Source organism: Phycodurus eques, chromosome 7 (assembly GCF_024500275.1).
Source record: "Phycodurus eques isolate BA_2022a chromosome 7, UOR_Pequ_1.1, whole genome shotgun sequence".
Classification (NCBI taxonomy): domain Eukaryota; kingdom Metazoa; phylum Chordata; class Actinopteri; order Syngnathiformes; family Syngnathidae; genus Phycodurus; species Phycodurus eques.
Window position 1 is genome coordinate 30354893 of NC_084531.1, and position 14269 is coordinate 30369161.

A 14269-nucleotide genomic window follows, 5' to 3' on the forward strand; every position below is an offset into this window, starting at 1 on the left:
CAAATACAAAAATATCCAGTTTAACAATTAAAGGGCATAAACTGAGTTTATTTAATTAAGCCCTCCAACGACAATTTACACTCGTATTAATAATAATATTCCGACCAACAAAGTCAAAAACAAATACAAGAGCAGTATTTGGAAAACAATTCAAAGGAATTTAAATCTAGGCATCGCCGTTAAAATTCAATGGCGTTTAACCGCGTTGGTGTTATTCAACGAATAAATAAAACTTTATTCGTTGGTGTTGCATTCAACGAAACCCCGTTAAACAAAACTAAACGATGTTCTTCACGACACCAAAGTCATAACTCACTAACGCCCAGCAAACGGACGATGGAAATCAAATTAAATGGCGAGGATAACGCTGGGTTGGTTGAAGGGATCCTCCGCGATTAAGGTAATATGGGCTAAATCCGAGTCAGGATCTGGTCCCTGAAGGCATCGCCTGAGAGCTCACCGGAAGCAGTTTGCAGTGAAAGTTACTTTTTCATGCCGCGCACACGATTTAACTTCTTTAACTCACCCTCGTTACCTCCAAACGTATTGTGATCAAAGTCATGTCGGAGTGGTAAACGAGGTGGAAAGAACGGAAAGGTGAGTTCTCATTCATTTTGCCGCTTTTGTTGCAAATAATGGCATTATTTCAACTAGCTGCTCTTGCTAATCAATGTTCATGAAAAAAAAAAAAAAAAAATCTTGAGCGATGCATTCAGGCACATTCTGTTAAATTCATATTAAAGGTTTGCCGTGTTATGATTGCTCGCTGCCAGGGATTTAAGTGTAATAAATAGCGGTTTCATTGCACTTTAAAAAAACAAACAAATATATAGCAAATTTAAACCACTTGGTAAATTGATTCTGCGGTTTAAAAAACAACAACAAAATGTTGATTGAGAAGACTTGTTGTGTTTGTGGTTGTCGCAGCTTGTTTTGGGGTTAGCTTTTATTTTTAACCTGCAACCAGACAGCTGCACTTGCAATGCAGTAAGTGCAGCGATGGCGATGGAATGGATGCCTCAGACATGCTCGTTCACGTCTGCTGTATTTTTGTAACATTTGTAACGCAGAACGATGTGTGTGTGAGTGTGAGACAGACAACTTGTTGACTATTAAAATGCACGCAAAAGCATAATTACAAATGGGGTGTGCTCCCTTGTCGGCGCTCATCAACGTTTCCCTCCTTTATCATGGCATGTACAATGATAATACACACATTATTGAAAATGTGAAACTCTTGTAACATTAGATGAAGTGGAGCATTGTCACACACCGCAAACGGATGCCCGGTTGTACTTAATTGATCCCCAGAAGAAAAGACAATTTCAGGAAGTTTTCTTGGCATCATGTTGAAAAACACACAATGCTTCATGTGATGGCTGTCGTGTGTCATTCAAATCTCCAGTCATGAGTCATGGGGCGCGACGAACGCGTGTTTGGCAAGCGCCACCGCATGTCTGCACTTTACATGCCAGCGGCGATCATGCGCTCCCGACGACAGACTGCCCTCTTGGCCAAACTGCAATTTGGCCAAGATGGCAGCCTCAAAGCGGAATGGCTGACTTCCCGTTGAATTTGGGGCTCGCGTCCTTGGCACCTTTCGGGCGCGCCCTGATGTGATAGACGTCCCGTCCCCAATTCGGTGTCAGGGCCTCGTTTTTCAAAGTTTGCTGGAAAGACACCGACGAGGCGCTGCAAGGAGTGTTTACATGTCACCGACTGGCTTTTAGGTTTTTGTCTGAAAAGGAATAGTTCATGTTGTTGTTATTTGTTTTTACAGTTGTAAAAGCTGTTGTTCTCCTCTGGGATTCAATAAGGATATCTAAAAACTACACATTTTGTTTCCTGGGAGAATACAGACTTTTTATTCTCAAACCTTTCTGACAAAAAAATTATAACTTTACAATTGACCCAACTCGGATGATTATTTTATTTTATTTTATTTATTTATTTTTTGAGTTACAAATGCTAGATAGTGATACAAGAAGTTTGGCAGCTTAGCGAGTCACTTAGCGGTCAAACTCGTCTTTGTGTATTATGTAGAGTGGCCACGGAAAGTATTCAGACCCCTTGAAATCATTCAGTCTTTGTTCTATTGCAGCCATTTGCTAAAATCCTTTTTTCATTTTTTTCCTCATGAATGTACACACTGCACCCCACATTGACAGAAAAAAAAACGGAATTGGTGACATTTTTGCAGATTTATTAAAAAAAAAGAATAACTGAAATATCACTCAGCCGTAAGTATTCAGACTGACCCTTTGCTGTGACTCTCATATATTGAACTCGGGTGCTGTCCATTTCTTCTGAGCATCCTTGAGATGGTTCTCCACCTTCATTGGAGTCCAGCTGTGTTTGATTATACGACTGGACTTGATGAGGAAAGCCACACCCCTGTCTATATAAGACCTTACAGCTCACAGTGCATGTCAGAGCAATTGAGAATCAGGAGGTATAAAGGAACTGCCTGAAGAGCTCAGAGACAGAGTTGTGGCAAGGCACAGATCTGGCCAAGGTTACAAACAACAATTCTGCTGTACTTACGGTTCCTAAGAGCACAGTGGCCTCCGTAATCCTGAAACGGAAGACGTTTGGGACGACCAGAACCCTTCCTAGAGCCGCCCGTCCGGCCAAACGGAGCGATCGGAAGGAGAAGAGCTTTGGTGAGAGAGGTCAAGAAGAACCCAAAGATCACTGTGGCCGAACACCAGAGATGCAGGCGGGAGATGGGAGAAAGTTCTAGAAAGTCAGCCATCGCCGCAGCCCACCGCCCGTCGGGGCTCTATGGCAGAGTGGCCCGACGGAAGCCTCTCCTCGGTGCGAGACGCATGAAAGCCCGCATGGAGTTTGCTAAAAGAAAACACCTGAAGGACTCCAAGATGGCGAGAAATAAGATTCTCTGGTCTGATGAGACCAAGATAGAAATTGGAAATATCCGGGACGAAAACCTTCTCCAGAGTGCTCAGAACCTCAGACTGGGCCAAAGGTTCACCTTCAAAAAAGACAATGACCCTAAGCACACAGCTAAAATACCGAAGGAGTGGCTTCAGAACAACTCCGTGACTGTTTTTGAATGGCCCAGCCTGAGCCCTGACTTAAACCCAATTGAGTATTCTGTATTTATACTGCTCCCGGTGGCCATGGCACACACCCCGCAAAGCGCCCATTGAATTAAAGCGTGAAATCATGCTGCACAAACTGTTTCATTATTTACATTCTATTCACGTATTACTTTGTTATATATTGTAGAGTGTTTTTTTTTTTTTTAAGTCATTAAAAAACATGTTACTTGCGGCATGAATGTAATAAGGTGTTAGTGATTGTGCTGTTCCTAATCGTGTGTCCCAGAGCGCGATCATGGCCATCGCCCACGTGGCCACCGAGTACGTGTTCAGCGACTTCCTGCTGAAGGATCCCAACCAGGCCCGATACCGCAGCGTGCGCACCGAGATGGCGGTGGACAAGATGGTGACGTGCGTGGCCGTGGGTCTTCCTCTCCTGCTCATCTCGCTGGCCTTCGCGCAGGAAGTCTCCGTCGGTCAGCGCCGTTTTGTTACCTCCGCCGAGCACAAAAAGACGGATTTGTTGGTTATTTAGAAAGAAAAACACAATAGATAAAAACTGAAATCCAAATTAAAATGCAGATAAATGAAATTTACATGCAAACTGCACACAGGCGGGGCCGGGGATTGAACCCGGGTCCTCAGAACTGCGAGGCCGACGCTCTAACCAGTCGCCCACCGTGCCGCGCCCCACGACCAGGAAGTAGTATTATAACTAGCAAACAAACACAAATATGGCACGTCATGATTATTTTGTACTTTTAGAAGAGGAATTTATTCTAACTTTGTGGCCTATGTGACATGATTAAACCATTTCCTGCGCGCCAGAATCAAAATTGGTACGGTCCTATATTGTCCCATATCATCGTCCGCAAACCAGGATGTAGCCTGCTAACTAGCTAACAAAGAGAAATATGGCACTCCATGATTCTTTTTCTTCCTCTTAAAAGAGTATTTCTTTTTTCAGTACTTCTTTGGGCCCATGTAACATGATAAAACCCCCCCCCCCCCCCCCAATCTAGAATCGAAATTGGTACAGTCCCATCATCCTCTGCGAAGCAGGAAGTAGTATGCCAAAAATAAAAACAAATAATCTGTGTAAATATTTGCAACACTTTGAAAAGGAGCGGCACAGTGGACGACTGGTTAGAGCGTCAGCATCACAATTCTGAGGACCGGGGTTCAATCCCCGGCACCGCCTGTGTGGAGTTTGCATGTTCTCCCCGTGCCTCCGTGGGTTTTCTCCAGGCACCCCGGTTTCCTCCCGCATCCCCAAAACATGCGTGCCAGATTGATTGAAGACTCTAAATTGCCCGTAGGTGTGAATGTGAGTGCCAATGGTTGTGTGTTTGTATGTGCCCTGCGATTGGCTGGCAACCAGTTCAGGGTGTGCCCCGCCTCCTGCCCGCCTCCTGCCCGATGATAGCTGGAATAGGTGGCGTATGTAACATGATTAAACCATTACCCCCGCGCCAGAATCAAAATTGGTACAGTCCTGTTGTTCCGTATCAGTCTCCAGGAACCAGGAAGTAGCCTTCTAGCTAGCTAACAAACAGAAATATGGCGCTCCGTAGTTTTTATTTTTTTACTTTTAGAAGAGGAATGCATATTTATTTTTTACCTCCGCCGAGCAGTGCAGTATGATTCAATCATTACCCCCTCCGCCAGAAAGTTAATTGGTATAGTCCGATAGTCTTGTCATCTACGAACCAGGAATTAGCATACTAACAATCACGAATAAGGCACGTTACACTTTTTGGAGAGGACTTTTTTTCTGATATTTGTTATGATTAACCCCTAGTCAGAACCAAATAGGTACTGTGCCATCCAACGTCATCCTCTGTCAACCAGGAAGTAGTGTGCTAACTAATAAACACAAATATACATTCTATGTACATATATTTGTGACTTTTAGTATTTTTTCTTTCTCTTTTGACATTCTTTTCCTGACTAAACAGTTCTCCCCTGCCCCAGAACCAAAATTCATACCTTCCTATTTTCCCATAGCATCGTCAATGAATCAGCAAGTAGCGTGCTAACTAGCTAACGAACCGAAATATGGCGCTTCATGATTATTTTTGGACCTCGTGATGAAGAATTTCTCTTTTAGCTTTTTGTGTCACGATTCAACCGTTTCCTACCCAGCCTAAAATAAAAATTAGTAGTCTTACGATGTTCTGTTGGTGTCTAGAAATCAGGAAGTAGCTCGCTAACTAGCCAACAAAGCCAAATATGACACTGCATGACCCGCCGCAATTTTTTCCCCCCACTTCCGCTAACAGTTGGGCCTTGCTAGTAACGACAGAATATTAAAATGAGAAGTTCCCCGTGTAATGTGAGGTTTTGTCGGTTGACTTCAGGCACTCAGATCAGCTGCTTCGCGCCCAGCAACTTTTCGTGGAGACAGGCGGCGTACGTGGACTCGTTCTGCTGGGCGTCGGTGCACACGCACAAGCTGCCTCTGTGGCTGCACAAGGTACACGCGCGCTCACGCCGCTCACGCACGCACGCACACACATACACGCTCAGTCGCTCACGTGTTTGGGGCGCAGTTTTTCCCGTACATCCTGCTGCTGGTGGCCATGCTGACGTACAGCCCGGCTCTGTTCTGGAGGTTCTGGTCGGCGCCGCTGCTGCAGTCGGACCTGGGCTTCATCATGGAGGAGCTGGACCGGTGCTACAACCGAGCCGTCACGCTCGCCAAGCGCATGACCACCGCCGGGGTGCCGGGAGCCGACAGGTACGCGCTCCTATTGAATGGAATCTTTCTACTTTTTATTTGTACATGAACGTACAGTATGTTATGTAACCTTGCGATATTTTGCCTTACAGTATTTTGTTTTAAAAAGTATGTACTAATTAAAATTGTATTTTACTTTGCAAAATATTTTTGGGGTTTTACTCTGTTATATTTCTTTAATGTTATTGTACTTTAACTATTTAAAAAAAAAAAATTACATTTTGCATTTAATTTTCGTGTACTTTATTATTACTTACCGTAGTAGTAGTTACTTATATTTTCTTTTCAGTATCTTTTCTTATTTAAAATTTGACTTGAACACATTTTGTCCTTTTGCTTTTTATTGTATTTTATTTGACTTTGTTTCTACTTTATTTGACAATAATTTATTTAGTACCTTATTTTTTTACTCTAATTCTAATTTTATTGAATTATTTTTTTTTGCAGTACAGTTTTTACTTTATATGATACTAATAATAATTATAATGATGCTCTTTTTTGGGGGGGAGGGGGAAGGTTCTCAATTATTATGTTTAATAACAAAAACAGGTAACAAAAAGCAAGTTAAACACACGGATTTATGGAAATTAAAACATACAAAATTAGAGACAGAAATAATTGAGTAATTTGACATTTTTCTTTGACTTGGGTGTACTATATATATATATATATATATATATATATAATATCTTTTTGTACTGTTTCTCCAACTTCCTGTCCTTTTTCCTCTCAGTTCGAGGTCCAAGTTTAAAGAAGGATGCGCCTTGTTTAAAGTTTGACCTTTCCAAATAAGCGTTCCCGCCAGCATCTCCCCTTCGCCTCCAAATCAAAGCTCGTCACCTTTCTTCCGTTTCCGTCGGTCGTGCGCATAAAACTTCCCGGCCATGTTGTAAAGTCGTTTTTGTACGCCGCCGGTCGCGGCGAAGCTGCGGCGACCCGACGGAGGGCTGCTTCAACTACCCGCTGGTGGAGAAGTTCCTGATGACCAAGCGCTGCTCCCGCTCGCTGCTGGGCCGCTACCTGCTGTGCCGAGGCCTGACGTTGGCCACGCTGCTGTGCGCCTGCCTCTACCTGGCCTACTACCTGCGCTTGGCCTCGCCCACCGACGACTTCGGCTGCCCGCTGCAGGTGGGCCTGCTGGCCAACGACTCGACCGTCCCGGAGAAGGTGCAGTGCAAGCTCGTCGCCGTCGGGGTCTTCACGCTGCTCAGGTACGAGCCCGTCGGCGAAGCCCGTCGAGTGTTTTATTTTGAAAAGCTACAAAAGGTTTAAAACGGGGGTTTTACTTTGCAAAGTCATGGTGATGCAAGGGGCCGGTCAGGAAGTTTTATTTTGAAAATCAGCAGGAAGCCTTCTTTTCCCAGCATGGTCAACTTGATCATCTTCTCTGCGCTGATCCCTGTGGTGATCTACGCCAGTCTCCGCCCACTGCTGTGTCACCGTTACGCCCACTTCCTGGAAACCTACCAATTGTTGCCCACGGTCAGCGTCCTGCCGGCGCCCAACGGCCAATGGGACGACCTCTCCCTCTATCTGCTCTTCCTGCAGGAGAACATCAGCGAGCTCAAGTCCTACAAGTACCTCAAGGTCTGGACGTACGCTACAGTACTGCTTTATCAAAAGACAACGTAATATCATATTATGTCCCGTTATGTACTTTAGATGTAATTTGACAGGACGTAACGGCGTCTTTATCGTCCGTAGGTGCTGGAGCTGCTGAAGAAAGGAGGAGAATGCTCGGGTGAGGACTTTGACGCCATGGGGCTGCTGCAGACGCTGTGTCTCGTCAAGATGGACACGGTGGACGCCAAGAAAGTCGCGGCGGCCAAACCCCGCCGGCTCGTCGTCCGCGAGGAAGTGTCGGACGAGAACCGCGGCGGCGGGACGGGAACTGAGATGAAGGGTAGGAAGTTTATTTTCATATTGTCAAAACTGAGGGAAGATGAAATGCTTGAAAAGAAGTTTTACTTTGAAAAGACCAAAGTTACCAGAGGAGGCAAGTTGAGATTGCCTGCGTGGGGTTTGTCCGCTTTCCTCCCACATCCCACAAACATGCGTGCTAGGTTGGTTGAAGACTCTAAATTGCCCGTAGGTGCGAATTCTGAGTGCCAATGGTTGTTTGTTTCTATGTGCCCCGCGATTGGCTGCGAATGGCACGCCCGCGAACGGCGTGAGGAGAAGCGGCCGGATGGATGGAAAACTTACGGAAGAATAGATACTGAAATGAGAGGGGGATGCAGGAAGTTTTATTTTGGAAGGTTCAATGTTACTTATGGATGAGAACTGGGAGGGAAGGTGAGAAAGCAGACAGGAAATTTTATTTTGAAAAGTCCAAATTTACCCCCCCCCCCCCCCCCCCCCCAAAAAAAAAAAAAACTGAGAGGAAAAGGTGAAATGACATCCGGGAAGTTTTATTTTGAACAGTCAAAACATACTGAAGGATGGAAATTGTGAGAAGATGAGCTACTGGATGGGAAATTCTATTTAGAAATGTCCGATTTTACAGGAGGAGGAAAGCTCAACTGCTGCACTTGAAGTTTTATTTTGAAAAGCCAAACTTTAGACCGAGATGAAGTAGAAATGCTCTTCAGGAAGTTTTGTTTTGAAAGGCCCAACATCACAGCATTTCTTTCCAGAGTTGACTCCCATGTTGCCAGGCAACGGCGACGTGACTGGCGGCAGACCGGACAGCGAGGGCGGTGCTCTGCGGCAGCGAGCAATGTGATTGGCCGCTGACTTTCCCATCGGCGCCACGTGATGTCATCCTATTTGCATATCCATCCAGCTCATTTGCATGTTGTTTCGATACTTTGTGTGTGTGCTGCCTTGCTCAGTTATTATGGGATGTACCACTCCCACTGGGATCATGCGACCATAAATGACACGATGACATCATCAGAACGAGACGTGACGCATTTATTTGCACTGCTTTTCCGTATTTGACTGTTATGACGGTTGTGAAGCAATTTCCTCGTGTGTAATATTCATAATGATATTTGAGTCTGAATTTACCGGAATGATGTAATAATTAACACTGCATGGAATGACTCCGGTTGTTTTGGTGCATCTTTTCTACTGGCCACGTGAATGTAAGAAATGTATTTAATACACCCATGAAGTTGTTTTGTGTCATTCTTGCACGTTTTGGAGGTCTTTTCAGGAAGACTTTTTCCAAGTGGTACGGTACATTTTGTGCTTTGTGATTCTAAATATGTATTTTTATGATGTTGTATGTCCTTTTGGAAAATAAAGTCGCTGCGTAAGCGCTTTGTCTCTTCAGTTTTTGTGTTTATTTAAAGTAAAGCTAGTCACGGGTGGTGACTACATTTGAAAACTCAAAACTGGTGTGTGTGGGTTTTTTTTTGGGGGGGGGGGCAATGCAGCTTTAATCAATACGTCCAATCTGACGGATTAGCCTTTGACCAAGTAATTGCCTATTATTCTTTTAATATATAAATACACTTCCAATAGCTTCTGGACTAAAGTGAGTGAAACAAAAAACACCAGGCAGGCAATAAATGATGTAACATTCTTTTATTTTCTTTTTCTCTCATCCTTTCATCCCGCAGCTGAGTATTTGCGATGATATTTTCTAGCGCATGATAAGCGTGTCTCGGGTAAGGCGCAAACATCAGCAAACACAGGAACGGCCAAAAATTCAAACGGAAGTCGAAGCCGCGGCGGGATCGACAACGATTCAACGTGGCCGACCGGCTATGACATCATCGCTCCTGGCCTCTTTTCTTTTCCAAACGTTTGAACAGATCAAATGATTGAAGTGAGCAAGTTTGGAATAAACATCACAGAGCCCGTTTCCTTTCTAACGTGCAACCAACAATGCATAGAAACGTGATTTCTGTCACTTTCATATAATTTGATCAACAACGGTAAAGACGGGAAAAGTTCACATTTCGCAATTTTTTATGGCACCTTGAATGTCTACGTGCTTAAAGTGCTATTTTTAAAAAGGTATTGATGATTTCAAATTTGGTAAATGTTATCCTCAACGGTGGCGGGCCACCGAAATACACTTCCTTTTTTAACAGTAAACACATAAACAGCTTCATAAAAATGGTGTGAATTGCACAATTTCCACATGTCGCCCTTCAAACTCTGTGGATACAAGGACACAAATGATCCCGACTACTCATTAAAGCCTTTGTCTTTATACAATCATAATAACGGTAAAGACATGCAATAGTTCTGGCAGTTTTCACAAATTCATACAAGTTCATTCATATCTCAGAAATAACAGCATTTATTTTTGGTGTCTGCAAAACCGCTGCCTCATCCCGGCACTTCAGCTCACAGATCCCTCTGGTGCATTGCGACGACATCATGAGGCTCGCTTTTGTGTTCGTGTTTTTTTTTTTTTTTTTTTTAATTAATTAATTTTTCGGGTTTGTTTGTGGAAAAGGAAAAATTAAGCCAGAGGAGAAAACATGACGCAAAACCATCAAATCTCTTTTGGGACACCTGACGGCAAAGACATTTGCGCATGAAAAGTTTGAAACTGATGAACTTTCGATGAATTGTTTTTCTTTGGAAACAACGGTGACCTTTTGATGGCCAACAACTGCCAATCATTCAAATACTCGTATCAGTCAAATTCATTGATTATCAAAAGGAAACCCGCTGGGCCTCGTCTTACGGTTATTGGTCAAATGACATGAAAACGACCCATATTCACAAAGCACAATTGAGAATACGAAACGGAATAGAAGACACAACAGAGAATACAATGTTAACTTGACTCACGAGTGTCCCAACTTGCAAGTTTTTATATTTGCATTTCGATTTTCTCTGCGTTTGCACCCATTTATTCACAAATGCAACGTTTTTATCTCGTCTTATTGTATCTTGATTTCTTATTCTAGTTATCTTTCACAATTATCGGGACTTATTGGGCGAATCCGGGACCTCGGCTATCCGATTTGGTGCCGTATCGTGCGAACGTGACCGCAGTTGGACAAAAGAACGATTTGCTGAGGGGTGGGAAACTTCCCAGTAAATTTCCATGGTAAATTCAAATGGGGACTTTTGCAAATATTCCAAATTAGAACTGATCAAAAGTATCACTGGGAACATTCATCATATTTAAGCAAAGACATCCGCGCAACACAGATAGCTCGCCTTGCCCACATGTGCGGGCATTACCTTAATTGCTCAGTTTTTCTTTTCACCCAAAATTAGAACTCGTCACTCTCATTTTGGCTCCAACACGAAGCCAAAAACCGGAAAGCTCGTAAGTTGGGGCGCTCGTAAGTCAAGGCGGCGCCGCGGGAGATCGGCTCGGTTCCCAGCTTTGATTTTGCCGAGCCTCAAAACGACGAACACGACCGTTTGGAGAGCGTCCGCAAATGTTCTTAAAGGACGAAAGAAAAAAAAAAAACTCTGATTGGAAGACTTTCTCCGAGGCAGCGCGACGCGGATCGCGATTGGTCTGTTGCCCGCCCGCGTCGCAGCTCCACAAACAAACGACAAACGACAAAGCATGCATCGCAATTCATCTGTCAGCTGGAGTCACATGCAAATATTCTGCGTGGGGTTTTTTTTGTGTGTTCTTCTTGCTGGAAATAAAAAAATAAAAAAAACGGGCTGATGGGAGGTCAAATATTTTTTGATCAGAATTTTGGATACAAATTTTTCTTGTCGGCGGCCGACTAGTGAGCACGTCTGCCTCCCAGTTCTGAGGTCCGGGGTTCGATCCCCGCGGGGCCCCGCCTGTGCGGAGTATGCGTGTTCTCCCCGTGCCTGCGTGGCTTTTCTCCGGGCGCTCCGCTTTCCTCCCGCATCCCAAAAACATGCGTGCCAGGTTAGTGGAAGACTCTAAATTGCCCGTAGGTGTGAATGTGGGTGCGAATGGTTGTTTGTTGGCTTGTATGTGCCCTGCGATCGGCCGGCGACCGGTTCAGGGCGTACCCCGCCTCTCGCCCGAAGAGAGCCGGGGTAGGCTCCGGCACGCCCGCCTCCCGCGTCAGGATAAAGCCGTACAGAAAATGGATGGATGGTTGGATGTCGTTTTTTTTCTGGTGAATTTCTAAGAAATGTTATCTGGACAAAGAGAAGATTTCAGTCTATCACAATCGAAACTTTTGTCTTCCGTATGCTGAAAACAAACTCGCATGAGTATTTTTTATTTTTATTTTTTTCCCCCCGTGTGACCGGGGCAAGACAATATTTTGACCATTTTGAATCCCTCCTCATAAATGTTGACCTCCCATCAACCGACAGCCCGCAGTAGCAGCCGAGGGTTAAAAATACACAAGAAGGCGTCATGCCTTTCGGCCGTGCACGTCATAGCGCCCCCTTTAAGACGTAGGCGTGTCGTGACGGCTGAAAAAAAAACGGATTTGGATGGAATGCTTTTATTCCAAATCCTTGATATCCAGTTTGAGATCCATAAACGAGTAAAAGTAGGAGGGCTGTCTTAATGTACTAGTAATATTTTCCCGCTAGTGTCTGACATTTCTGCATTCTAGTAGGACAACAACGTGTCACTTACTATTGAGGACAAAGAGTGTACTAGTACATGGACCTTGTAGGCAAATGGCTGAAACCTGATCGGCAGAGCCGGATGACATCATCACCGCCGGCTAAAACGACCCCCGTTTGATTTGAACCAATCAGAAGCCAGCACACAAGCAACAAAACAAAACCAAAAATCAAATAGGTGCGTTGTGTTCTACATGCACACTGTTAAGCCATGCACCGCTGACTTAACGGAGCCCCCTAGTGGCCCGGCATGCACAATGCCACGTCATCCAGTCCGGATTTTCTCTTCACAAAAAGGCGTCGTCATGGAAACGTGGCCTCACCTCCAGAATCCGGGAAGCGGTGACGCACACGACACTCACGAGTGTAAACTTTGTGAATGAAATGTTTGCAAACACCGTGAGCTCAACGGAAGCTTTCTGCGGCGGAACTTTGCGTCTTCGGCCGTGTCCGCACGCGCGAGGATACTTTTGTAACCGTCGTTTGGAAAAACTCATTGCATCCAAAATTCTCGGCTGTTGTCACGCAAACACATTTTATCCAATCAGACGGTTGGCTTGGTCACCTCTGTTCTTTAATAGGGCGAAATATTATCTGTTCATTTATGCAGACATCGTTTCAAATCGACGCGCGTCTATAAAGGGGGACATTTACATTTTTTTTTTTTTTTTTTTAAGGCTGTCGTCTGTCATTTCACAGAATGAACAAGCGCGAGTGTAAGGTGCATTCAATTGGCAAAGAAACTTTAAATCCAGAAGATAGTTTTAAAAGGTGACGCGTTCTATTATTAAGTATCTACTTGTGTTTTCGAAAAGATGACGGACTCAACCGAATGTGATCCAACACACGGGACAAAACAAAATTCGGCATTCCCAAATTCCTTCCTGGACAAATGAACATTTCGAATCAGCTCTCAGTGTGGTACAGCGCAAACGCAATAATAAATAAATACAATATTTTTGAAAAGACAATCCAAAGTCAGCGTTAAAAGGAGCACTTTCGAGAAGCTGATTTTTTATTGGATCTTGTGCCAAAGGACCAAAAAGGGACGAAAGTAGCATTTGCGTGTGGACCAAACGCAGTCTTTTTGGGGTTTTGGGTTCTACGTTAGCATTGAGCTAGCGGACTTTGGTTAGTTATACGGTTCGGTTACACATTGAGGTTTTGAAATCGTGTTAAATCTCTTGCCGCTCCGCGTGTGTTCAAGTTGTTTGGATGACATTGATGATCATTTCTGTTAGCTTGTCAACGGAGTTTAGCGTTATAGGTTAGCATTGAGCGAGTGGACTTTTTGTTATTGTGCCTTTAAATATACGTCGTTCAAGTCTCTTTTGTTTTGTCAGTTTTACAGCGAACGTCAACTGGGAGCGACAAATGAACGGCTTGAAGCGAGCACACTTTGCCTCTCCCTTTTGTCTCCTCAAAGTGACGTTATACGATGATCTTCAAAAACCGTTTGAATAGGTTTAAGTCTTGCGATGATGTTAAATGCTGATAGCACGTGGGAGCGGTCAAACGACGGAACGTTATCTGGCGGTTTTTCACCGACGTATTCCCCGTGACAGACGGGGCTTCCCCGTACGTGCGGACGCGGCCTCCAATTGACAGACGGGAAGCGAGTCGAACGTCCGAAAAGCTACGGACGACTTCCTCCCGTCACCCTCGAAATAAAGCAATCGGGCACGAGAAAAAGAAGCTGGAAAAGTGCTAAAGTGTTCGCGACGTGGCAGCAAAAAAAAAAAAAAAAAAAAAGCGCACGTGACGTATGAAGAAAGACGACGACGGCGATGGTGAGGTTTCTACATGGCTTAAAGCTTCGCAGTTCTCAGCGCTCGCAAAAACACAAACAGACGCTTTGTCGTCACGGTGACGATGAAGAGTAGATGTGCTAGCCTCCTGGCTTTTTGCATAAAATGTAAATCGTCATCGCCAAATGAAGATTGAAAGAGGATTCTTGCCCTTTTTTTACGCT

At 44.4% G+C, this 14269-nt stretch overlaps 1 protein-coding gene across 1 annotated transcript; it reads left to right on the forward strand.

The window, feature by feature from the left end:
- The first annotated feature begins 436 nt into the window (after positions 1 to 436).
- On the forward strand, positions 437 to 9093 carry LOC133404986 (pannexin-1-like). The gene is made up of 8 exons (XM_061681553.1): positions 437 to 597; positions 3349 to 3538; positions 5423 to 5538; positions 5615 to 5802; positions 6729 to 7013; positions 7167 to 7389; positions 7507 to 7705; positions 8439 to 9093. Exons 2-8 carry the CDS (start codon positions 3358 to 3360, stop codon positions 8525 to 8527), a joined length of 1281 nt encoding a protein of 426 aa, XP_061537537.1. The 5' UTR covers positions 437 to 597; positions 3349 to 3357; the 3' UTR covers positions 8528 to 9093.
- Positions 9094 to 14269: the final 5176 nt, after the last annotated feature.